We start from the raw sequence: 27,777 nt of genomic DNA on the forward strand, positions 1-27,777 counted from the left end.
AATTAGTTAGTAAATTGATGATGGTATGAAACCAAATTGAGATACCGGAACTCAAAATTTCGAAGAAAATCGCAAAATCATATTGTCCTTTTTTCTGTCCCATTTTCAGTTTTCGAAGATGAAATTTCCAGGATCGAAATTTTACAGTTTTGACTGAATTTATCGCCCGCAACCAATTAGTCAGTCAACTATAGGTGGCATATGACACGATTGAGGTGCTGGAACTTTGATTTCGGTCGGAGGAAGCCCACAGCAGAAAACTTAACAAAACAAAAATTTGTATATTTCAAACTCTGTCCCATTTTCAAATATCAAAATTTCTGAACACAAATTTGACAGATTGGGTGAAATCTTTGCTCACAAAATTAGTAAGTTAATTGATGATCGTATGAAACCAAATTGAGGTACTGGGAGTTTGGTTTCAGTTGGAGGACGGGAGGAAGTTCACGGCTGAAATCTATCAAGCATTTCTACAGCAGGGCCTAATAATATAAGGAGTTTTTCATTATTTCAACCTTACGGCTCGATACTTACTATTAATTACAGTAGTGACAACGGAAACATCTTATAAATTCAGAAATTTTTATATTCAACTTAATTATTACAAAATTTCTGATCAGTCTCAAAACCATTTAATCAAACGTACTAGTATTTCAATTTGTTGCCAATATCATGAAATGAAAATAATCAAACGTATTTAAAAACCAATCTTACGAAAACTATAGCTACGATCATCACAAAGAAAAGCTCGCAAACATTCATCCCCAATCAATATATTTATATATAAATCTATATATATGTTAACAACCACACATGCTCAAACTGTCAACACTTGTGCTAATACTTATATACTAAATATACTATGGTATACAACCAATCATTCTATAGATGATAGAAGCACCCTGAATATTGGTGTAAAGATTCAACAACCCCCTTCATAATAAAACACATCTGAAAACTGGTTCTAACAGTATCATTACTAAACTTTAACTATGAAACTAAGCAGACTGGTCACTAATGACCAATCTTCTTAGTGACAGGGCTGAGATTTATACAATGGACTCTTTGTGACAGCTTGTCATGTAGCGTGTATTAGTAGGAAACCACACAGTTGCTATTTCGTTCATATATACATAGAGGTTAACTGAGTTCATAATATGTTCCTGCTTGTTTTGACATGTATGAAGTATTCCGGAAATGTCTACGAGAATGCCATTACGCCACGTAGACACCCAAAGATTTTAAAAATATTTATCGAGATTTCCCAAACTTGACAATTTTTGAGGCAGAATACAGCGACAAATTTTTTTAATTTGGCTCTCGGCTAGACAATATTCAGGGTAAGTTTTCCATAAATACCAATAATCGATGATGTAATGCAATGTGTGCATACATAATGAAACGTTAATTATAAAACTTTCGCGGAAGAATATTCCCGAACTTAAAGGTTAATTATAAGATCAGGGTCCCATACTTTGAAACGCAGCTTAACTTGAAAACACACCCTTAAAGTTAATGTGTTTAGAATATGGAAGTGACGCCAAACTTTAATTCGCTTCTGCATTCGGTAAAGATATCAGAGCTACTGTGATTTCTCATTAAACTGCTTCATTTTATTAACGCGGCAATGGTTTGCAATCATTTGATTATTCTTTAATTTCCGAAAATCTTGACTATATTTGGATTACTTCCTGTTGTAGAATTAAAACTTCAGAAAATCGGTGGCTGCTGCTAGTTGATACATGATTTATCAAACTTAAACTAACTAAATAATTCCCTACTGGTTGCTTTTAAACAGCATATTAATTATTATCCCCATAAAACTCATAACTTATAAACTATAAATGGTAAAATTTAGGTTATGATTATGATAAAAGATGCCCGCGTCATGTGGGAATTGGGATAGTGTTCGCTAGGGTTCCAGAGTGCAGAAGTAGATTCCAGCGAGCGCAACACACAATGCTAAGAGTGCTGATATCTTAGCACCGTGATTGGAAATGAAGGAGGGTTGAGAGGGCTCCTCCGTCTTCTTCCGTCCTCTCCATCTCCTCTTGGGTCCTGGGGGAGGAGACAAGTTAGTGTTTAAAGTTTAAACATCTTGTCAAGAATTTAAGTTCCCGAAATAAATAAATGTGTATATATATATATATATACACATTTATTTCTTTCGGAAATAATATAGTAGTGATGATTTCCGAGTGCTTTTCATCCTTTTGTGAATTAGAGTTCTATCAATTTTATAAAGATTTTATTCGAAGTTTAATACTCATTCGTTGACTCATAGCGGGAAATATTGGTTCTTGATCTTGTCCCATAGTTCGACATAATATTGGGATTCAATCATATAATTCAATCATAGAATTCTGGTCACCCAAGAAGACTTAATAGGAAAAGAAAGAAATTATGGAGTTAAACAGACTTGAAACAGCTCAAAATGTTGAAGATATAACTTCGAACGTTATTATTTCAATCATAGAATTCTGATTTGACGTGATGAAACCTTCACAATACCGGCGACGAAGAGGAGACTGTCTCCCACCTTCTTGGACAGTGCCCGGCTATTGCCCAAATGAGAGGGCAATATTTCCAGGACTATTACCTCACCATCAATGACATATTCGACAACCAACAGGTCACCCAAGAAGACTTAATAAGAAAAGAAAGAAATTATGGATTTAAACAGACTTGAAACAACTCAAAATGTTTTAGATATAACTTCGAACGTTATTATTTATTGATGTTATCGCATTTTTAAATTTAATCGATTTATCAGCGTTGGAGTCTGGAGATCAAAATTAGAGCCTACTAGACTTGGAATGGCATCCCGAATGTGAATTTTTAAAGATGGGTTTTAACTGAGTGTCATTTAACTGAGAGGAGACTTTCTCACACTTTCTTGCCCGGCTATTGCTCAAGTAGGGGGGTGACCAACCCAAAAAAACCCAAAAAACCTTTCCCAAAATGGAAATTTCACGTAAAGTTGGGTTTTTTTTGGGTTTTTGTGGGTTTTTTAAAGAGTAAAGAGTAAAGAGTGTAGTAAAAAAGGTACACTTTTTAACACTTTTAATTACACTTAACAAAATTATCTTCTAAAAATCTTCTTTTTTTCCTATTATTTTCCAATCAGTCTTTACATTAAGTGCATTTCCAAAGGTAAAACATACCATTGCTTTGGTTAGAAAAAAATGTCACTTTTTAGCATTTTTAAGGCTATTTTAGGCTATTTTACACTACACTTTTTTACACTACAGTTTTGCCTTTTTTATGCATGGTGTAACCTTCCCCAGGGTTGCCATATATATAATACCCCAGAGGCGGGCAGAGCATCCTCATGCTATCCTCTCGTGGGCTATCCAAGCTCAGCCTCTCATTAAAAAAACCGTCACAATGTCAATAATGGGTCCTCAGGTCCTGTATCAAATTGTGCACGCGAATAAGTTCATATAAAATACAGTAAATGATAAACTACATATTAAATGGATACCTCGTACTTGAACAACATAATACAACAAGATACGTCAGAGCGTGACGTCACTCGTCAGAGCGTCATGACGACCGCGGAAGAAACATGTTATTTGAAGGAGCAACACTCTTAAGTCTGTTATTGTTAAGAAGCACTCTAACAGGAGCCAGTCTGCAGATTTATGTTCATTTTATTCACATTCTTCATCTTTGAATGTATCCGGCTCGTTGTTGAAATAATGATTGCTCTCTCTGCAGTTCTCGCAGCTTTCTGTATCACCTGCACCAGTTCAACTGAGGAGCTGAACCACAGTGCAACTGCTTTAGTTGGAGAAACTGGAGGAAGTTGCCTGGAGTTGTGCATGTCAGAGGGGGTCTGTATAGGGGAGATGTGTGATGAGCGGTGTACAGCTAGATGTACTACGGGGGTAGGTGAGATGGTTCAAATATCAGACAAAAGTAGAATCTGTATGAAGAATTGTACGCAGGTCACTGAATGTAACGCTAGATGCATCACGGGTGACAGGATTGAAAAATCAAGAAATGTTAAAAAATGTATGAAAAACTGTTTACAGTTCACCGAATGTTGCACCAATGAGTGCGTAAAGGAGTGCAAAAAGGCGTGCTGGATTAATTATACTGGTATTAACAAGGAGCAGAGCCGCAACAGAGAGAAGGTGAGTAGCAGAAGAAGGGAACTGGTAAAAAGGACGGACGGACGGGATACAAGAAGAATAGGAAGGCGACCAAAGCAGAGAAAGGCTCATCAAAGAAGACGTAATTAAGAAAGAAAGAAATTATGGATAAACAGACTGGAAACAGCTCAAAATGTTTTAAGTATAACTTCGAACGTTATTATTTATTGATGTTATCGCATTTTGAAATTTTATTTATTTATCTGCGTTGGAGCCTACTAGACTGTTAATGGCTATATTTTTGCGACATAATAATAATAGTGTGTATTATGTAATATGCACATATAATGCACATATAATGCACACATAATGCACATATAATGCAAATATAATGCACATATAATGCACATATAATGTACATATAATGCACTATGAGAACCTCTTTAACTGTCTGGCTGGTCACGTGACAAAACCAATCAACTACCTTACTCGGGATTATTACGACGGGTTTATTAACGACCGGTTAAAATATGGTTCGGGAAAAATATGGCGAAATTGCTCAAAACCCACCACATTTTCCCGGTCGCCATTTTACCGGTGTCCAACCTTTCAATTTTAGATTCAAAAATTTTGTCTGAGATGTAAATTTCCTTATTAGAGATAAGCAGGTTCAGAAATTTTCGCATTGCTAAAACTTGTGAAACAAGTCGAATTATCAATAATTGTTGAAAGTAGACTCTAGCAAATTCGTTGTTTTGAATTAGCATTACATGTCACAGTGCTGGCAAGCACGACCGTTGCATTTATTGTGGGTATACTATGTACCCCATTTACTATTATACCCCCTTTACTATTATACCCCCTTTACTAATATACCCCCTTTACTATTATACCCCCTTTGGTACACGTTACTAGCCTCTTTCGTGCACGCGAAGCGTGCACTCCGGTGGGAGGCGGCGGCCGAAGGCCGCCGCCTCCGGCAAAAGTTTTTCAGGCATTAAGACTCATCGGAAGTCGTTCAGCAGATTTATTTTTAGTTCAAAACATACTAATTTGATGTCAAAGATGACAGGAATAAAAAATAAAATAGTTAAGTTGAGATTTTTAAGAAATTTGCATAAAATACTCGTCAGCACTGTTATACGAAATTCGGTAAAAAACCCAAAATCGCCATATTCAGGTGCCTTAAAAACCATGTTAAAATTGAGTTAGAGATTTGAAACTTTGCAGGGCGTCTAGACGTTGACCAAATCGACTGTAAAAAAAATTTCGTGTTTCAGGAGCATCGGGAAATGGGTTTTCTGGAACCCCTGTTTTACGACAGATTGTCGTGATACATACATACATACATATATTCAGGGATAGACGCTTTGCCAGTCAATTGTAGCCTGTATTTAATTGTCTATAGATTCAAAAGTATAAAAGATACAGCCATTTCCGACCACAGGTCTTGAAGATAATTGTTTACACTTTAGTTTACATTGTATAAACAAATTATTTGACGTCATGAACACCCCTTGATGACGTCATCAAGTTAACTGTTTTTAAAACTTGAATTTTGAAAAAGTAATAACTTTTAAAAATGATTTTACATCATTAAAAAGTAATTGTATTCAAAATCTGAGGAAATTTTCACCTCAGATAATTGTTCAAGCATTCTGAAAATCTACCAGAAAGTTTTTCTAGCTTGCTCCTTCATAAAGATATTCGTCATTGAAGTTTGTGCTTTTTTGAAGAATTATTTTATAAAAACGTCAATTTTGCGATTTAGTATTCTCTGGTGTTGGGCCATGCCTTGGGTTGTGGAGCTCAGTTCTGCTTTCTATAGGTATTAATTGTGCATTAGGCTAGTTTTAAAGTTGAAAGTCAAAAAGTTGCACACGTGGGGACACGCCCAAATTGATAGAAAATTGCTAAAATCACTGAAAATTGCTGTTTTCGTCATTTTCTGTCAACTTTAGAGTGCCGTTGTGATTACAGTTCTTCTTGAAATACTTTCAAACTTTGCATGCTTATTAAACTATATATAAAACAATTACATGCAAATATTTACGGCGATTCAATATTAGATGCGCACGAAACGTCCGCTCAAAGTTTGCACGTGCGAAAGGTGAGAATTTTGCTCATTCGTGATTTCCAACAAATTCTGCTTTGCCACGACAGTTTAATGTCATTACATATGAATTTAATGCCAACTTGAATGAGTATTAAGTGGCATATTCAGTCAGTGATCGACCGATATGCTTACCTAAACACAAGGAAATGTTTTTAAAGGAAAAATTTCGAAATCGTTGAAACTTCCTCCTTATTAATGAAGATATCAGAACTTTATATTTCGACTTTATAAAGTACCCTGACATTATAATCAAAAAGAGATGATATTTGACCAAAACCCATAATCATGGGTAGAGTGGACCGCTGCCAGTGTCTCTCTTTCCCAAACAAAAGGAAATGATATTAATTTGATTGACCGTTCTCAAATGCAAAATGATACCGAGAATGAAATCGGTCGCTCGCTTTTCCCATTCATTTACAATTGTAATAGATTAAGAAGAACTACCCAAAGGCAGCTGTACTTGGCAATAAAGATTCAATAAACTTCAGCTAATTCAATAAGTAATAACTACCACCCTTACCCCGAAATACAAGGTATCGACCCGAACGCAACCCAAAGAGATTTTTACAGCATCCGATTGATGTAATCAATCGAAACTTATTACAATTCGTAAGCCGTGAATGAATGGGAAAAGCGAGCGACCGATTTCATTCTCGGTATCATTTTGCATTTGAGAACGGTCAATCAAATTAATATCATTTCCTTTTGTTTGGGAAAGAGAGACACTGGCAGCGGTCCACTCTACCCATGATTATGGGTTTTGGTCAAATTTACGTGTATCAAATAACCATTATGACTCAATTTGTAGAAAATCTTCGAAAGAATGCATCGTTCACATTGTTTAGAATTATGAATAAATGACTGATGAAACTGATTCATGTTATTGACCGTTTTAATTAATTCGAGTTTTAATTTAACTGTTACTTTTACTTTGAGTCCTATTTCATTATGTAAAGATATTCACTACCTAAGAAATTAAAAATTGGCCTATTTAAATCAACTTTGACAATAAGGATATATGACAAGAATTGGGCAAAAAGGTGAATTTTTTGCAATTTTAGCCAAATGAAGTCGAAAAACCTACAACAAGTGTCCCAATAGTCTTCTTTAGTGAATACAAGACAACCATTAAAATATGAGCACCCATACCCCTTGGGAACCCTAAAAGCTGAGTCGGCGGGTTTATTAACGACCGGTGAAAATGTGGTTCGGGAAAAATATGGCGAAATTACCCTAAACCCGCCACTTTATCCCGGTCATAATAATCCCGAGTAAGGTAATCAATATTGAACGTTTCGCAAGGCATGACGTAATTTACGGCTGTTAACTCATATTCTATTTGGCCGTTTCTTTAGCAGAGTAAGAACTGCAGGATCACGAGCCCTTTAACTGGTTTATAGATATAACCATTGAAAGTGATTACCTTAGTCGGTAATATTATTGGGGGGGGGGGGGGGGGGGGATTATGGGAGCTAAAAATATGGACTGTTATAAATATGCCAATATGGTTCTTTGGCCCAAAAAGAACCAAATTCGACCCCCCACAATTTTAACTGCGACTTTCCTTTCGTGAAAAAATCTCAAATCGAATTGTACACTGCAACGAAACAGCTGCTGCTGAACTTGTATTATTCATCTGAAGTTGCTGATCTGAAATTTAAATTTAAATTGTTCCTAGTTAACCCCTCAAATTGAAAGGATGGTGGGAATAGTAGACAAATCGGACTTTTTGAACCAGAACTAGCTTCAATTCAGCAAACAATAACGTAAGCATACTTCTGGACGTAAATGAAAGAAACGTTAATCATATTATGACTGATATACCAAAAGGAACACCAAAATTTGACTCGGGGGGTTAAATTATGGGGGGTAAAAATATGGACTGTTATAAATATAGTTCTTTGGCCCGAAAAGGACCAAATTAGACCCCTCATAATATTACCAACTAAGGTAGTTAGTTTAGTGGGTGATTAGTGAGCAGGGTTATGTTTTTATATTTCATTAATAATAAATAAGTAATTTCTTTTGTAGTTCAAATTCAGTCCTTAATCTCTTGTAATGAAGCAAAAGCTTGTTAAGTGGCCTAGGCTTTCGACTGGAATCTAACGTCCCCAGTCGCAAGAACTAATAAGACAATGAACACAAGAGGGGAGAATAACTTTGCTTGGATTGGGTTAAGTTTAATTCAAACATAGTTCGACATATTGGGATTCACCATAGTTAGACATATTGGGATTCATCATTCAATCATAGAATTCAATCATAGAATTCTGATTTGACTTGACTTGGATTTAGTTTAATTCAATACTATCAAAATTCATTACAAATATCGACAGGTTTATCGGATGATTTATTGGTGCAGTATTTAACTTTAGACAGGTATGTTACAAGGTATTAGAAAGTATTTCGATATGTCTCGACAGGAATCTCAGTATCTTTGTGTCTCGACAGAGCTATTAGAGGTGTCCGGTCGGGGGGTTCTTATTCAGTTGACAGTTCCTGTCTCATCAGTTAGGGGTCGTTCACATATTATTGCGTAATCATTTTTTGGAACATTTTACCCCCCCCCCCCTCCCCTCCGTAATCAGTTTTACACGTAGCTATTGTGTCAAAATTACACTAGCGTTATCATTCAGAAACCCCCCCCCTCTCAGCTGATTACGTAATATGTGAACGATCCCTTACTCAGATTGTCTTGTATTCTTCGCGTGTGGCCTTGTTGCCAATAGATTTAATACTAATTGACAGGGCCGAAATTCGATAATACTCGTCAAATTGTTTCAAGAATTAGAGTTCTACCACTTTTATAAAGATTTTATTTGAAGTATAATACTCATTCGTTGACTGATTGCGGGATATATTGGTTTTGATCTTGTCAAGAATAATGCCCATAGCTCGACATATTGGGATTCAATCATAGAATTCAATCATAGAATTCTGATTTGACGTGATGAAACTGTCCCTATACGGATAGATGATGTCTTCAAATGGGTCCTTTAACAAATTGTGCACGAGAATAAGTTCATATAAAATATAGTAAATGATAAACATAATCTTACTGCTGTCTCACAAGGCATTGCTAGGATTGACACCAACTTATCTGTAAGACATGTTTATTGTTTAGGTACTCACATCATGGTCACACATTGGAACTAATTGTACCATCTTTTAACTCTAAGTTTGGTGAGCGTAGCTTCTCTGTAGTGGCTCTCTCTAAATATCTACAATCGTCTGCCTGGTACTATTTCATCGGCTCAATCACTGGAATCCTTTAAAGCATTTCTAAAAACTTTTCTGTTTAAACTGCCCTTCATGAACTTGAAAAACTTTATCGATAATTTATTTTGGTCAATATTGGTGTTAGATTTTTACATATAAGTATCATTTTCTGTCATTAGACTTAGCGATATATTTTCAAGCATACGTTACCAGTCCTTATCTTATTCAAGTACTTTTCTGGGATGTTTAGATTGAACACTGCTGAGTTTTATCAGTTTTATCAGTTTTATCTTAAAAGTGGTGTTAATAAACTTCGATTTCTTATTATTATAATATATATCACGTATTTTCCTAAATTATGACTTTATCGATTTACTATCAACTTATCAATATAGTAAGTTTTAAATATGATTCATCAAACAATTAATGAACACTATTATTCGATCATGAATTGCTTTAAAAAATGATTTTCTGGAGTAGTGGAAGATAACAAACACTGTCGGTCTCCTATACCCTCTGGAGGATTATAAGTTAAGTTGAGGCCAACTTTCAAAGGCTCCGGAGAAATTGTTTACAAGATGAAACAGCTGATCAGAGAAGATCTTTGTATTCAATTTTCTCACATATTGGGTTTCATTTTTGTAAAATAAGGAGATGAAAAATCCCCACATACAACATTGGAGTTGTAGAGGGAGTTATGTGCCTCGCCGGGCTAAAGTAGTGGATGACCTTGCTGTACGGCAAGTTAAACAAGGATCTGAAACTACTAGGTTCCGTACAGACTCAACTCTGCACCCGTGTCAATATGTTCATTATATGCAAGCCTCTTGATTTATACCATGATTTAATTTGGGGTACGAAATGTGGCGGTTTTCGGAAAAGATTCCCATATTTTCGTTCCCAAATCATTTAGGTCACCAGAATTATGTCGAACATAAATATGTCTCGTAAGGTATGACTACATATAATAACCATTATGATTATAGGATCTGATATGAGATCGAACAAACACTACATAAAAAGGAGGGGTCTGAGATTTGTCTGTCAATTCAGCTCTCTACAAACCTTGTTCGGGTTCCTCTTTGTTAGATACATATTTCTCAACATCGCTATGCTTTATCGGCTGCTTTGGAATCTGGGCAGAAAACGTAATATCATGACCAATGTAATTAACATTAATCATCGGTTAAATGTAAGTTAATTATATTAATTTATGAAAGATCGGTGTGCCTGACCGTGGGATGTCCGGCATGCTTGTTCTACTTTCACACAGTCATAACAATTTCAAATTTTTAAAAGTTAGAAAAGTGTTATAGAAAGTGAAAGTGAAAGAGAAACTACTCCTCACCTTACACTCCTCTCCACACTTGGGTGACAGTTCGTCCTCTTTCCCACACGCCTCCCCACATTTGTAATCCTTCTTAACTTTACGGCACGCACAGTAGAGTGATACCTAAAAGAAAATAAGATAATAATAATTGATTAATTTTAACAAAACTTCTATAGTTGAAAGTTGGAACCAACTTAGAGATTATTAAATGGAAAACGGGGGGAAAGTGGATTTAAGGCGAAGACTAATAATAATATAACTGGCGAAATCATATTATTTCAATTTGAACTTGTTTGAACATATCTGAATTCGGACATAAACGCCCCTTCGAAAAATCCATATATTTAACCCTGTAGTGCCCTGTTACCCCTGTAGCTTCACCTTTTTCTTGCACTCCGTTGGTTTGGAGCAGCTGCCCAGATGACAGGTTTTCCTGCAGGTGTGCTGACAGGAGATTAGTTTACTACACTGACTTCCACAACCCAGCAGAGTCTCTAAATCCTTCTTCTCTGCGGAATTACAAGTTTAGTGTAAGATAGCCCAGTTTGTAACATAGGCCCAGTTATTCCTGACAATCGAGTATTGAGTTTTCCAATTTAAAGCACCAGAAATAATAAATATAGAATTCCCAAATACTGAAAAAGAGTAAGACTATAAAGACAGTGTTTATGGATTCTGAGACCGGACTTGAATTGGCTGAGTTTTATTATTCAGTGATATAAGACTTAAGAGAATATAATATAGTGGTAATAAGATAAAAAGCTGACCAGAGAAGAGGGTGCATTTAACAGAGAGATGTAGAATGCCACAGTGACAAGGTAATCTGAGGTACTGTCTGCACGGGGGACAGGAACCGGGGTGACACGCACGTGTACACTGGTGCGGGCAGTCCCACGTGCGCGCGCACATCTCCTCGCACGTGCTGCATCTGCGGTTACGTTATGAGTCTATCTTAATGTTAAACTGGCCTATAAATAATGGATAACTAGCTCGCCAGATCGGTTGTCTCTTCAATAAGAAAAAAGTCACATTTCAATTTATGTTTATTTTTGCTGCATTTGTTGCACATTTATTGAAATTCTATTTATTGTTGAGGCAGTACATTTTCCGAATTATTTGGTTACTATTAGAAAGATTGATCTTTAGTATTGTTAAAGCACTTGATAGGAGCTCTCACCACAAACTGCCTACAATTGACAGAGCTATACAGCCGGAAAGAAGCTAAGTCTACAAGAGAACATACAGGGTGTGTGTGTTCACATATATGTGACATCTCGTCTCTCCCATGATAAAAGCAGCTCTGATATTGATTACGTGAACTTGTTTCCTGAGAACTGGAACTAGTAGTCGACACCCCAGTCTGGATACTACTTGGTACTCTGTTTAACTCTGTACTGGCGAGACAACGATAGTAGATCACGTGATAACAGATTTAATCGCTGGGAACGGAGCTCTTTCTAAAGTACCATGCAGATCTTAATGCCTGATTACTGATTAGATTAAATAGGCGGCAGTAGTCAGGTGGCAATACCTCCAGCGCATCCTAAATATTTGTCTTGTGCAGTATCTTTGGTGCCTGAAAGTTTGCTAGATCCTCATTTTAAGCACATTTTTCAACATAGAATAAATTGATCGATGGCACACGCGGACTTAGTATTTCTACTCGTTTATTGAACATAATCTGCTTGAGCCCGTAGTCAAGGAAGTCTACCTTATCAGAGTTCTCTGACTCAAGGGGCAAGCTATTGAGACGGTTTGGGTGCTCTAGATCAGCCGCTCTCTCAGATGCGCCAGACAGAACTATAAGTTATCAAATCTACAGTGTAGATTTGATAACTTGAAATTAGGCGCACTAATACAATGGGGCGCGACAAGATGTTTATCTGAACTCTTTACAGTGTTACTTGATAATATAATAGCGGGAAATTTGTTGCGTTATTTCAGGACACTTCACCAGAACTCACAGCACGTGATCCAGGTGGAGTCTACAAGCCACTATTAGCTTGGCTGGTTAAGGGCTAATGTAGCACTACGTAACAGTGGTAGCAGCTTGGTAGCAGCTTAGTGGCTCTATTTCGACCATATATGGCCATCATCATGTGCCTGGAGTCTATACATTAATATAAGACCCAGTTAGAGTTAGACGGCATGTAACGTGGGACCCAGCGCCAGTCGCTGATTCGCCGCCTAAATGTGCATATTATTGATTATTTTTATTTCTTTTCAACAAATTTCATTCTTAAAGGGGAATATCATCCGATAATATTTGTCTTAATAACTTCTTTGAATCTGTATTACAAGAGCTGGCTGCAGCCTGATCCCCCTATGAACAAATCCTGGCTACAGCCTTTTAAACATTTAACGCCATGGTATGAATGATACAGGATCGTTAAGCTTGTATCAGGGTCTGATTGTTGAGGAGTAAGCGAGGAACAGGATGGGTCATGAACGAGCTCAAGGTCTCAATAACGAGCAGGGTCTGTAGTGTCATGTCACCAATCTGCAACTAGCTGCTTATCACATAGTGTGTTTAGTGCAGCTTGTCATACTCATTACTCATAGTTAGCATTCTTTAGTTATGTCAGTGCTAATATTCTTCTTTATAATTGTGTTCCTTCCTCTCGACATTACAGGGTGTTCCGATAAAAGATAACAAAGTTATCGCACATTTCGGAACATCATTGCTTATGACCTGCGACGCGTGAAGTCGTTAAGTGAAAGATGAAGTGTATTGTTAATATTAATAAAAACCGATTGGTTTCCTTTTTGGACTCCTGTGTATAATAAGAATCAGAACGAGTTTATAATGTACTAGAAAGCCCGTGGTCACAGGAAGCTACTATTCTTTGGAAGTCAGATTTTATCGCATCAAAAAATATCCATCACATGCACAACCGAAGATACAGCCGATAATTTGTAAAACACTCTCCACACAACTCAATCTTTGCACGTGCACGTGCGTGTTACAACCCTCGTTACTATGTAATGGTTATTGGTTACTTTGCAACTTCTTATTTTTCATCTAATTTGCACGTGGGCGGTCGTACAGACAGACAGACAGACATAAAGAATTCTCTGAATTATAGTATTGATGATGACAATTTGCAAAGCTTTATAATGTTGCTGTTATTTAACCCATGACTGGTTAAAGTTAACTTTAACAACGTTTGGCATACCCACAGCGTTTTGATTATCTCAGATATATAAGAGAGCCTCTGATTTTTGAGCAGGATCACTTGTAGAGACTTTCGCAGGTCTTATTTAGCGACATATGAGGTAGTATCAGTCAAATAGTGATGAACTAATTAAAGCTTTGCTTTTTTTGACAGTTTACGATCATAGCAATCAAATTTGCCGAGCATATTGTTTTTATAGCAACCATATATGTCAAACGGAATATAGACTGGAACGAATATTAACCAATTACTCTCCTATTTTTAAATTTTAAGTTAATCGATATGCCCTTAAAATTATGAGATATCGCGCTGAAATCAGTATTTAAGGAATTTCTTATTATTTCAGTCTCATATCTACAGTTTGCCTTTAGGAGATGGTCAGTAAAGCATCCATTTAAATTGTTTTGATCTTGAAATGTTTAAAATTTCAAACAATTTAATTTGAATCCAATTAGTCGGAAGAATATTTTAAAGAGAGCGGCTAGCCGGATAGTTTTAAAGTTTTAAATGACCTATTATCTATAACCTATCATATATAAGAAACCTTAATTGAATCTTTTATTAACTTTTATTGATTATTTTAATTTGGCTTATTTTTGGTTTGCATCTCCCTTCATTATATCAAAATTTGGCCAATAAGAAACACTTGTCCAAGCAACAGCTCTATAGTTACTAGGTGGGCGATCATTTACATAAATTGACAGATAATTTATATGGTTGTTCAGGAAGTCTTTACCATATTAATTTATATGGTTGTCCAGGAAGTTATTAGTCCACACCCCTACGAGTTGTTACATTTCGGCCTCCGATTGGAAAATGGAGCTCAACCTGGGCATGAAAATGTTCGGAATCATAGCATTAATTAAGGGGGGTAGAGATTTAGAGCTTATTTACTGTTTGTACTGGACAAACCTTCTTTTTTTTCTGGTGAAAGATTCAATTTTAGTGTATTTCTCTGATTTCAAGGGCCGTTTACAAACACAGCTTTAAGCAGACACAATAAATGTTGTGAAAAATACATTTGTTTGACCATTTTACTCATTTAATCCCGATTATATAATGTACTGCTTATTGACGATCCTAGTGTAGCTTTAACTGAACTTTAGACTGAAAATTTGAGAATATTTGACATCCCACGTTTACCGCATACTTTTACTTTTAGTAAGCTAAGTTGGGGCACACAAAACGCAAAATCTAAATGTTAACTTGGTTGGAAAACATTTGAATCCATTTTAATTTCTCGACTTGTTAGTAATTTATATAAGTGAGTATTAAAACTATTATAATATATATAATTATATATCTGAAAAATATTTGAGCTTGCAAAATCATAATTTTGTCCTGGAGGTTTAAATCAAGCTGATAACCGCCGTCCACTCTTCAGATTTTAGAGTTAAATGGTAATATTTTTTAAGAAGTTGGTACAAAAACATTATTCAAATTAGAGTTAAATGGCAATATTTTTTAAGTAGTTGGTATAAAAACATAATTCAAATTAGAGTTAAATGGCAATATTTTTTAAGTAGTTGATATAAAAACATAAATTGTTTCCGGCTTGATCCTTCTTGAAAGAAACCATTTAAAATTTCAGACAAATTGATTTTAATTACTCAGTTAAGAATAAGTTTTAAAGAGCGAACGGCTAGAAACTTCTTGTACCAGCTTGTATCGAGACCTTCGTGCAAATTGCTCGAATTTTTAAAGACTCTCTTGAGAAGGTTCTGGTGAGCAGTCCTCTCATTGGCTCCCCAGTAAACCACTAAATGATTTAACTAAAGTTGCAAAACGGTTCTTGCTGTTAATGCCTGTAGTAAATTACTTGCAGTTTGTCGAATATGGTTTCTGTTATTGTTGCAGTTGTTAGTCGGAACTTTATTTTACGGAATATTCCATCAGTTTGTTAAGTTTTCTTTACATCGCCTTTTTTCTCATCGGTATTCGGTCAATTTGATAATTTAATTTGATTGGAAGCTTCATTAACAGAATAACAAATCAACCCCAAAATTGTAAATTTGCTTTCGTTTAAAGGACAAATACGTATCGCCAGTATACCTTAATAAATATATTATTGCGTTACGAAATTCAATCATCCGATATCTCAATATCTGGGTATTAATGCGATTTAGTTAACTTAATTTCGTTTCCTGAATCTTCTAGCTCGAACACTAAACTATGATTTCAGAAGTTAGTTCAACGCTTGATGATTATAGACCAATAGTTTACACAACTAACTCATTTGTTTTCCCCAGCATTTTATCATATTAACAACTAATTATATTGAGAACTATTATATTAACCACTAATTCCTTCTAGCAAGAACTACAATAACAAATATGTCAAAGTTATTGGGAGCAGCAGCACAACCTGTTGAACTAGTCATGGTAATTGCAGTGCTGATGATACTAGCAATCTTGGGAATCATCACTAACGCATTCGTTATTAGGTAAATAATGATAATAATTGTTTTGTTAAATAATTGTCTAATTAAACTAACGTAATTTTTAACCTTTCCGCTTATTTGATTTGCTTTATGGTTGACTGGCTGGGATGGCAAAATTATTTTCAATTTTGAAGTTATATTTTATTTTATTTTATTTTATTTTTTCATTTTGAAGATATTAACCTATCACTACCTCAGGTTTTACTGGACCACCCGTTTCAAGTTTGTCTCCAGAATCTTCATCATCCGCAGTTTCCTGCACGGTCTCATCAGTATAACAGCTCTCTTCAACTGCGTGAGCTTCTTCACCTACTACTGCAAACTGGGAACAGTCTTCGGCAAACATCACACTACTGACAATTTCATGTTTACCCACCACATGTTCCTGATACTCCTCCAGAGACTCACTGTCTTCGTCAGCATGACTCTTAGTTTCATGAGAACAGTTACCATTCTGGTGCCCTTCAGGAAGATAGCCAGCTGCAAGATCTACGCTGCTTGCGCTATCTACGGGGTTATTATTGTTGTGCTCCAACTCTTTGGGGGCACCTTCGACGCTGGCTCCAGAGAAAGCCTGGCTACCAACATTTTCATACTGGCACCGGACAATATCAGTTTCTTTTACATATTCTACGTTATGCCATTCCTTATCGCTGGACTAGTTATACTAGCCTCCATTATCATAGCCACCTGGAAGTTAAATATAAAGAAGAACAGGTACAGAAACCAGAAGAGAGAAAGTAAAGTAAGACAGGAGATGACAGCAACAATCCGTCTAATAGGCTTCATATTCCTGCTCTGCAACATGGGCTTCCCCACATTCCTGATCTACATGTCTGCTACATCAACCCAAGCAGAGATGAAGACAACCCTGAGCAGCAAGCTGGAGTACGCCTGGGCTGCTTATATCCTGGGCAGTGTGATGAGCTTCCTGGATGCGGCTGTAACACCCATCATCCTCTCCGTCAGGGGGTCCCAGCTGAAGAAGGTCCACAGGGAGAACCTCCAGAGAGCTTTGAAGACCATATCCAGCAGACGAGAACTGGCTAAAGCAGATGGACCAGACAGACTTACTCTACAGTTCCTGGCAGCTTCCAGCATGCAGCTTAGTGGCCTGTGCCAGGAGGTTGTGGATACCAACTGTGTTATGAAGAGGAAGGTGACGAGAAAAAGTAGATCTCTTCAGACCAGGATAACTAGGTCCCACAGTGCGGACTTCAGTCTGAAACAGTTACCTGTCGTTTCTGAAGAAAGTGGAACTTCTTTGACCTGTAGCAATGCTACTGTTTGTACTTAGTTTTTATCCGTCTTTAATTTATTATATTATTTTTTTGTTTTTTGACTGGAAGTCAGGATGATTAATTTAAATTTTTTTGCAAAGCTTTTAACAATATTGTGAATTGTATCAATTTTTTCTTTAAATTTCACCCCTTGAATTTCATACTTTGAATAGTTTACGAATTATACAAGTTTCTTTCTTCTAATCACACTCATCACTAGTGCTAAAGTTGCTGCCCAAAATATCAAAAAAATCTACGATTCAGGAATGTTTTCAGTTATGCTATTAAATTGGGACTTTTCAGTTCGTGTTTCAGTATAACCTGTACTCTACACAATTACAGTTAAAATGTGCATACTAGTAATAGTTAAAATAACGTACCCGTCGCCCGGATCGTGGCACTCTTTATCACAAGTATGATTACCACACGGTAAGAGTCTACCACACGGTCTTAAACAGGAGTAAGGAGCAGCCTCACTGCACTTCACCGTGCTGATCTCGTGACCTCCCTTACATTCCAGCTGCTCCTGAAATTAAGGAGTTATGTCAAAAAAACACTCCACTTGCTCCTGAAATTAAGGAGTTATGTCAAAAAAACACTCCACTTGCTCCTGAAATTAAGGAGTTATGTTTACAAACAATCCAATTGCTCCTGAAATTAAGGAGTAATGTCACCAAACACTCCACTTGCTCCTGAAATTAAGGAGTAATGTCAAAAAACACTCCACTTGCTCCTGAAATTAAGGAGTAATGTCAACAAACACTCCACTTGCTCCTGAAATTAAGGAGTATTGTCACCTGGTAGTGGTTAGTTTGTCAGGTGGTATAATATTAATTCTCGCGAATTTAACCCACTTACCCACCAGACATGACGTAACATACTAGACACATAATAAGCGGGGTATTTTAATTACTGGCACCAAATGTCAGGACAACCTACCACCGAGCTGATTAATTAATTACTCCAGAAAAACGTAGTTTGACGTGCTGACTGCTGATGGTATTATAACAGTATGCTAGCTGATACCCTTCACATCTGAGCATCAAATTCTGCGTAAAGTATGTCTAGACTCATTAAACTAAAGTTGTGAGGTAAATGTTTAGCTCCCAATATTGCCGCTGTTAAAGAGCCCACTAACATCATCTCGGAAGTGGAAGCTGGTATTATCAAGATTGCAAAACTCATTTCGTGAGAAAATCAGGGAGGAAGTGGCCAGGGAATAACTTGCGATATTAAAAACTCATTCCAAGCTCAACTGAAATGTTATGCAATAATATATTTAAATAAGACTCACCAGGACAGAACAAGGAGGGCAGCTCTTCTTGACTATTGTAGGTTCACCAGGTCCTTTGCTGGGTACCACAACTTGGTCGTGGCAAGGAGCCGCGCACACGTGGGCGCAACCAGACAACTTCATCCCGCAGATCTACAGGGGGACATTGGGTTACTTTTACAGGAGAAAGTAGAGGTAACAGAAATACCATGATAACATTATTAATGACATTATAAAACATGGCTATAAATAACAACTATCTACAAGATAAGATCTCCCAACCTGTTTACACGTTGGACAGGCCTTAAAGTGGCACCTGTGTGGCTCCCTAGTCTCGTGGTGACAGTCCGGGGCAGCATTACAGGATTTGTTACACCGGGGAGGGCGCGTGCTGCGCTCCCTCCCGCACGCTACCACCACCTTGGTGTGCGCGCACGCGCACTTCACATCCACCTTCCCCGGACACGGGTAGCAGCGTCCCGGATGACAGTCACTCACGCACTGCAGGGAGGGGGGTTATCTCATATAGTATTAAAATAGTATTATCAGTAATGATATAAAATAAAGAATTATAAATACCGAATGCATGGTTAAGTGGTACAATTTCTGGAGATATAATAGTTCTACCACCAGACTCACCAACACCCATCTAAAAGATGGAGGTGACACTGCGGGGGAGGGTTATCTGGCTACTATTTGGGTATTGCGGGGGAGGGTTAAATCTCAAATATAATTGTGACTTGCAGGGATTTGCGGAGACTACAAGTTAAAACAGGTGCTTGGATATATAGCATTAAAAATTAACTCAATATAATATATATTTCTTGGTAAGACTTTTTTGAAATTCAATGAACAGGTGACTCTTCAGGTTAGTTATAAACATTGACAATCTGATTTTGAGTTATCGACTAACGTTTGCAGTTGTTGTTGGTCGTAAGCAGTAAAAATGGCTGATTAAGAGATTATTAAAGGGTTGCGTGTGGGCAGTTACTTCTGGGCAACCTTGTTATAATGGTATACTTAATTAATACGTTTGACCCTAACCATAGTTATTGGGCATGTCGTTCTTATCTCGTTGTACGCAGCGATACCAAGTTGAAGTGCACATATCTGATAGAACGAATATCGACCGATAGTGCGACAAAGTGTAAAGTTTTTATGCGTAAATTCATTTATAAGTAAAACAGTGTAACCTCTATTGAGAAACTTAGCTTTCTTTCATAGAAAACACATGCTGGTTCATCATGTGGTACTGGTAAATTACGTTTACGCTCATTGTACGTTTATATTAAGTCTCCCCGAGTCTGTTCCTTGATATTTTGTCCCTATTCCTTTATTTTATGATCCACCACAAGAAACATGGATGAAGATGAAATAAAGGAAATCACAACCGATGGAGACACCACCATCACCAAATATGGGTCAACCTCACAAGCTACGGATGAAAATCTGCTTGAACTGAACGAGATCTATGAAATGATAGGACTTGGTCCTGCACAATATCTTTACTGGACCTTAGTTGCTCTGGTGGCGTATTCTGACTTTGCTGAATTGACTGTTATAGCAGTTATTCTTCCTTCTTTGAGATGTGATTGGGGACTAACTGCAGGTTTTGAAGCAGCTATCACAGTATCAATGTATGGCTCTTATGCAGTGTTTGCGATAATGTTTGGAAAAGTTGCAGACAAATACGGAAGGAAAACTGTGATTCAATGGTCGACACTTTTGTTGTTATTGGCAGCAATTTGTGGCGCCTTATCACCAAATAAATGGGTCTTTCTTGCAACTAGGTTGGTGACTGGTGCATGCATTGGTATTAATCTCAGCTGCATAGTGTGCTACACCGCTGAGTTTGCTGAAAGCAAGTATCGAGTCTTTGGAGTCCTAGTTTTTTCTTTTGGTGCATCTGGTGGCATAGGAGCAGTCAGCGGAGCGGCATTTCTAGTCCTAAAAAATGTTGGATGGCATTGGTTAATCATCATTGTCTCACTTCCTGCTGTCCCTGCTTTAATCTTGATTCTTGCACTTCCTGAATCCCCTCGATTTCTTTGTGTCAGTGGACAACAGGACAAAGCAATGAAAGCTGTCAGGACCATGGCCAAGCTTAACAGAAGAAAATTACAAGAAAAAATAAAAATGGCCTGTTTTGTTGACGAGGAACTGGGGTCATACTCTAAGATCTTGAACAAGGACAACAGAAAGTCAACCATTGCCCTCTCCGTCATGTACTTCTGCAATATTTTCATTGGGTATGGCCTGATAGTGTGGCTACCCCTGATGTACAGTGCTAATATGTGTGGAGCAGCTCAATCACCAAAGCATAAATGCCAAAGCTTGACACAAGATGATCTGTTGAAGTTGACGATCGCCAGTGGAGGAAGTATTTTGGGTGCAATAGCGGCTGTGATTTTAGCACAGTGCATAGGCCGGCTCATACCAATAAGAGTGGCAAGTTTGATTATGTCGCTATTGATAGCAACACTATTTGTGTGTGTTAATGAATCGTTCACTTTTGCAACAACGATAATCGCTAAAATTGTCGGGACCTTTGTGAATACCACACTTTGGATCATGATACCAGAAAGTTTCCCCACTTGCATCCGATCTACAGCAACTGGTATCATCAACAGTTGTGGAAAAATAGGAGGCGTTTTTGGGACGGCGTGTGTCTATTTATTGTTCTATGTAAGCCCCTATTCTGTGGTTGGTATCTTTCTGTTCTTTTCTTTCGTTGGATTTGTAGGGACAATGGTGTACGATAGGGAGACTAAGTATGAGATTCTCCAAGAGAAGTGAAATAAAACCTTTTAGAGATTGCAGATGTAGCGAGATCTTACTTGAAAAATTATAAAAATGTTGTGTTTCAACTACTGCAAAAAGTTCCAATTCGGGTATCCAGATGTTAAATTTCAAAAGCGATGTTAAATTTTGTCAAAGCCTTGGTCGTTCCGTGTTTGTACTTGTAGGTAAAAAACTATATTCTTGGCTCAACATTCAAAAAATCTTTATTTAATATGCTATTGGTTGTGGTTTTAACAAATGATATTCAATATTCGGTTGCAATTTCCAACCCCAACCATTGCAATTGTTTGAGTAAAAGTTATTGATTATAGATATTGAGTTTGACATTAGATACACAGTATTCTTTATTATTATATATGGTATCATGTCACAATACTTATTTTTTGACCAATTAGCTACTCTCTAACTTCTAAAGATTGTCCAAAAAGTGATAACGTAATATGTGAACGACCCCTAATGCAGAAACAAACCACGGTTAGAAGACACTACAATATATCCTCCGGTTCGCCTGCAGGCTGCACCCTCCGTGGGGTGCGGTTTACAATTGCATTGTACGACATCCTCTATCCCACTAGAGTACCAGTATATGATAGCAATGATTACCGAGTAATGGTCTTCTGAGTAACAACATGTCTCATTTCTTGGTAAGATAGGAGACTTTTTTTTGAAGTTCAATGAACACGTGACTCTTCAGGTTAGTTATAAACATTGGAAATTTGATTTTGAGTTATTGACTAACGTTTGCAGTTGTTGTTGGTCGTAAGCAGTAAAAATAGCTGATTAAGAGATCATTGAAGGGTTGTGTGTGGGCAGTTATTATAAAGCTAACCTTGTGGTTTCTACAGGGTAATGTCTTGTCACACCTCTTGTCACACTCGCCACACTCTCTTCCCGGACAACACTTCCGCTTACAAGTGTGTCTCCCGCACTCCTTCTCTTTGTTACACTTTATCTCGCATGTTAGTTCCTGAGCACACGTCACTTCCTGGTGTATTAGCATAATTAGCAGGTTAATTAGGTAATACTTCCTGACCACACGTCACTTCCTGGTGTATTAGCATATTTAGTTACGATGATTAATCGCATAAATAATAATTAATTACGTAATATTTAATATGTTAATTATGTGATAAGATAACAGTTTTATTGGTTATAACAAGGGACCCACTGCAGATACCTTGTGAGTCTTGCCACATCTACAGGGTTTGTCTCTAACTTGGAGGCAGGTATCACAAGGTCCCAGGTGACACACTCTAAAACAGGAATGTTGTCCACATGGCAGAGACTTGTCACATGATAACTCACACGTGGGCGCTGGCGCGTCACATGGGTAGTGTTTTGAAAGCTGCCGGGGTATGAATGTTAGTGACCTGGTTTAAACTAAAACAATCTGATACACTAAATGGAGACTGTAAAGGTTCTCTAACCTTCATGAATCATGTCTTTGACTCATTGTAGATCTTTTGGTCTTTATTTGTGTAAATTTGATAGTAATACATTGATGTAAAATGTATTTGAATTTTGAAATTAAAAAATGACAATAAAAAATGCATGGGTACAAGTAAGAAGTGTTACTGACGGGTGTTTTGCCACAAGGACAGGTGGCTCTGAGAGAAGGTGGACAAGGTTCACAGCGTCCTGAGTGACACGTCTCCATACACTTGTGGTTCCCACAGGGTAGAGGCTTGCTGCACACTCTGGCACATTGCCAGTCGTATTTGAGGCACTGTCTCAGTGCTGACTCCTTACTGCACCTGCACGACTGCAGGGACTCTCGTTCACACGGCGCGCACTCTCCTAGAGAGGCTACTAGTTACTCTACAACTACTAACTACTAGTTAGTAGTTGTAGTGTGTGCTGCACAAAGTTATGGTTTTAGGTGTAATCTTTGAGGATGACAACCTATTCCTTTTGTGTATTTTAATTGAAATTTTGAGACTTTCTTAACGAAGAATTCGATTTAACTGCTACTACTAAACTGACAATAAGTTAAAAGAAATAGTTGTACCCTCATGACAGGTTTTATAACAGGCATGTTGCCCACACTGGAGGGGTTTGTTGCACACTCCTCCGCAAGACCACCGAGCCTGACCACACCTCCTCGTTTCGTTCCGTCTTCCACCACAATAACATGAACTTAACACCTGAAACATTTCAAGTCAGTATTTCAGACATGTTTGGGGAATTTCTCAGATAAATGTTTAAAATAGCTAAAATTCAGGACACGATATTACAGGATGATTAAAAAGAATGTTGGGACTTTAAGAAATAATAAAATATCACCCTGTAAAAGATAAAAAAACCTGTTTAGGACAAGGAGGACAGCGTCCGGGATGGCAGAGAAGAAGACAGGAGTGCCCACAGTTAGAAGTTAGGGGCTTATCACACACTTCTCCGCAGGAATGTGGTGCTATCCAGGGGTCGTACACTGGGTCTACTTTCTTAGTGCAGTAACAGTAGTATCTGGGGCAAGGGGTGGGGTTAGTGGTGGGGTCGTACACTGGGTCTACTTTCTTAGTGCAGTAACAGTAGTATCTGGGGCAAGGGGTGGGGTTAGTAGTGGGGTCGTACACTGGGTCTACTTTCTTAGTGCAGTAACAGTAGTATCTGGGGCAAGGGGTGGGGTAAGTGGTGGGGTCGTACACTGGGTCTACTTTCTTAGTGCAGTAACAGTAGTATCTGGGGCAAGGGGTGGGGTTAGTGGTGGGGTCGTACACTGGGTCTACTTTCTTAGTGCAGTAACAGTAGTATCTGGTGCAAGGGGTGGGGTTAGTGGTGGGGTCGTACACTGGGACAACTTTCTTAGTCAGTGACAGTAGTATCTGGTGCAAGGGGTGGGGTTAGTGGTGGGGTCGTACACTGGGTCTACTTTCTTAGTGCAGTAACAGTAGTATCTGGGGCAAGGGGTGGGGTTAGTGGTGGGGTCGTACACTGGGTCTACTTTCTTAGTCAGTGACAGTAGTATCTGGTGCAAGGGGTGGGGTTAGTGGTGGGGTCGTACACTGGGACAACTTTCTTAGTCAGTGACAGTAGTATCTGGTGCAAGGGGTGGGGTTAGTGGTGGGGTCGTACACTGGGTCTACTTTCTTAGTGCAGTAACAGTAGTATCTGGTGCAAGGGGTGGGGTTAGTGGTGGGGTCGTACACTGGGTCTACTTTCTTAGTCAGTGACAGTAGTATCTGGTGCAAGGGGCGGGGTTAGTGGTGGGGTCGTACACTGGGACAACTTTCTTAGTGCAGTGACAGTAGTATCTGGTGCAAGGGGTGGGGTTAGTGGTGGGGTCGTACACTGGGTCTACTTTCTTAGTGCAGTAACAGTAGTATCTGGTGCAAGGGGTGGGGTTAGTGGTGGGGTCGTACACTGGGTCTACTTTATTAGTGCAGTAACAGTAGTATCTGGAATATTTGGGATGTTTTAGTCAAAAATATCACATTTATTTGTATTACTCGTCATCATCTCAGCAACTGCACACTAAACATTATAAATATTCTTCTGCAATTCCATTTCAGTTTGTCAAATCTCTAGATGAATTACTCTAATAGTTAGGGCAAGGATTGCTATAAATGGATTTTTCATTGACCGTGAGTGGTGTAACCGCGGCGAAGTTGACAAATAAAACATATATTTGTCAGTCACTACAGCTCTGTTGAAATCGTACTGATTAGAACAAATTGGAAACTTTGAAACAAGAGATAAATCTCTATTTCTAGTACCAACTCTGATGTCATTTTCTATAAACCCATTTGAATTCCCTGATTCCCTGATTCGTTTCCTCAATTTCAAATTAAAATAAAACCAGAAAAACAATTCCCAATATATTCCCAAATAACTAGAGAATATAAACCTGGTTGGTATCTGTTTCCTGGAGAACTCCTCCCTGCATTTAGGACAGAACCAGGGAACGTCTTTGTTAGGGAACAGCTCAGCTGAGAGGACAGAGGGAGCCTTGATACCGTCCCTAGCCCACTTCTGGATACACACCAGGTGGAAGGAGTCGCTACACTGGGGACAGGACCACACTGGCTCAGCGTGCCGCACCTGTACCAAGTTATTTTCTAGACTAAACTAAATGTACTGTGAAGGCAGCTGCTATTGTGATAAATTGTTTAATTTGTGACATAAACCGATAGAAGAGTAAAACACTAACTAACGGTTGATATGCAGACTAGACAGCTGCTAGAGGAAGTGTTGTAGAGATCGGCCAGTTTGCTCTGGAGTCCCTCTCTGTCCTCTCCGTACGATCCTAGCACTTTAACCAACACCTGGAGAGAAGGTCTTCATAACAACATGTTACACTATTGGTCACTATTGGTCACTATTGGTCACTATTGGTCACTATTAGTCACTATTGGTCACTATTGGTCACTATTGGTCACTATTGGTCACTATTAGTCACTATTGGTCACTATTGGTCACTATTGGTCACATTTAGTCTCACTTTGAGGTATTTCTACGATAAAAACAAAATTGCAGATTTACGAACAGTGACAGAGATTCTCAATCTTGCAGCACGGGAAAACAAACTTTGCGCCATTTTCACTTTCACTTTAATTTTCATATCCTTTTTTAAATTTCACTAGATTCTCACTTGCTGGTCAACTTCTTCTTCCTCATCAGAACTAAGGAAGTTCTCCGGTATCACATATTGTGGCAATTTCTTCTCTTCTTTCGCTGAACAACATATATTCATTAAACGTGGAATCCGATTATTCAGTATCATCTTCAACCCACCTATATTTGCAAACGTACATTTCGTAAATTTCAACTACTATTGTTCTGTAAAATACTAATTTAAAACTAATTGTATACGAACCATGCCCGTTGTGTTTAGTAGGGCCCCATGTAGGAGTGACAGGAACGGCAACTCTGGGTGTTGGAGCCACGCCTCTCCCTGGTACTGACAATAACTGGGACCGAGGCTGGGGAGTTTAAATGTCAAACAAACCCGAACAATAAACCGGGGATTTCAAGGTCCTACATTAACCCTCCCTGTAGATTGTAGTATAGGGTAGTATAACACCCCTTAATAGCCACAATTATAACATAACCCCCAGAAATGCAGAGGCTCTTAATTGTTGGGTGTCTGTACCACGACCCCCCCCCCCCAGCTAGGCTCTTACTTGTTGAGTGACTGCACCACGACCCCCCCCCCCCCCCAGCTAGGCTCTTACTTATTGAGTGACTGTACCACGACCCCCCCCCCCCCCCCGGCTAGGCTCTTACTTGTTGAGTGACTGCACCACGACCCCTCCCCCCAGCTAGGCTCTTACTTGTTAAGTGACTGCACCACGACCCCCCCCCCCTCAGCTAGGCTCTGACTTGTTGATTGACTGCACCACGACCCCCCCCCCCCCCAGCTAGGCTCTTAGTTCTTACTTGTTGAGTGACTGTACCACGACCCCCCCCCCCCAGCTAGGCTCTTACTTGTTGAGTGACTGCACCACGACCCCTTCCCCCCCAGCTAGGCTCTTACTCGTTGAGTGACTGCACCACGACCCCCCCCCCCCCCCAAGCTAGGCTCTTACTTGTTGAGTGACTGCACCACGACCCCCCCCCCCCCCCCCCCCCCAGCTAGGCTCTTACTTGTTGAGTGACTGCACCACGACCCCCCCCCCCCAGCTAGGCTCTTACTTGTTGAGTGACTGCACCACGACCCCCCCCCCCCCCCAGCTAGGCTCTTACTTGTTGAGTAACTGCACCACGACCCCCCCCCCCCCCCAGCTAGGCTCTTACTTGTTGAGTGACTGCACCACGACCCCTTCCTCTAGCTCTCTTCCCACTGAGGTGAGACAAGTTGCTCATTTAGTGAATCTCCTCTTTTCTCCTCTTTTCCTAATCTCCCACCAGTTCTAGAACCCACATCTTCTTACTCCTTCCATCGAGCTGTTATTTAGGTTACAATTTATTTTCTTAATTGTACTAGGCAAAACTAGACAAGTTCATTTAGGTATTTAGTTATCTTTGCAAATATAAAGTATTTATTGGAATGGAATATTTTCATATATTTTATCAAGACCAGTAAATTTGCCGCTACATTTTAAGGT

At 38.5% G+C, this 27,777-nt stretch overlaps 2 protein-coding genes across 2 annotated transcripts; one reads left to right on the forward strand and one right to left on the reverse strand.

Moving 5' to 3' along the window:
- Nucleotides 1–567: 567 nt before the first annotated feature.
- LOC134815372 (NF-X1-type zinc finger protein NFXL1-like) lies at nucleotides 568–27,618 on the reverse strand. Its single transcript, XM_063823903.1, has 18 exons — nucleotides 27,467–27,618; nucleotides 26,547–26,652; nucleotides 26,322–26,404; nucleotides 25,885–25,995; nucleotides 25,578–25,771; nucleotides 24,037–24,196; nucleotides 23,742–23,877; nucleotides 23,313–23,530; nucleotides 22,911–23,078; nucleotides 22,563–22,718; nucleotides 19,214–19,432; nucleotides 18,953–19,084; nucleotides 18,039–18,184; nucleotides 11,530–11,690; nucleotides 11,144–11,271; nucleotides 10,781–10,885; nucleotides 10,498–10,567; nucleotides 568–2,058 (listed from the first exon to the last, which is right to left on the reverse strand). Exons 1-18 carry the CDS (start codon nucleotides 27,533–27,535, stop codon nucleotides 1,913–1,915), a joined length of 2,508 nt encoding a protein of 835 aa, XP_063679973.1. The 5' UTR covers nucleotides 27,536–27,618; the 3' UTR covers nucleotides 568–1,912.
- Nucleotides 20,291–21,835, forward strand: LOC134815373 (putative transporter svop-1). The gene has a single exon (XM_063823904.1). The coding sequence runs from the start codon at nucleotides 20,291–20,293 to the stop codon at nucleotides 21,725–21,727; it is 1,437 nt and encodes a 478-aa protein (XP_063679974.1). The 3' UTR covers nucleotides 21,728–21,835.
- Nucleotides 27,619–27,777: the final 159 nt, after the last annotated feature.

This window comes from Bolinopsis microptera, chromosome 5, assembly GCF_026151205.1.
Source record: "Bolinopsis microptera isolate Bmic1 chromosome 5, MBARI_Bmic_1.0, whole genome shotgun sequence".
In the NCBI taxonomy this organism is placed as follows: Eukaryota; Metazoa; Ctenophora; class Tentaculata; order Lobata; family Bolinopsidae; genus Bolinopsis; species Bolinopsis microptera.

Coding starts and splice junctions, on each gene's coding strand:
- LOC134815373 (XM_063823904.1), top strand. CDS start 20,291: ATGGATGAAGATGAAATAAAGGAAATCACAACCGATGGAGACACCACC.
- LOC134815372 (XM_063823903.1), bottom strand. CDS start 27,535: ATGAGCAACTTGTCTCACCTCAGTGGGAAGAGAGCTAGAGGAAGGGGT. Junction 26,405..26,546: donor TACTAAACACAACGGGCATG/GTTCGTATACAA, acceptor TATGTTGTTCAG/CGAAAGAAGAGAAGAAATTG. Junction 25,772..25,884: donor GTCTAGTCTGCATATCAACC/GTTAGTTAGTGT, acceptor AACTTGGTACAG/GTGCGGCACGCTGAGCCAGT.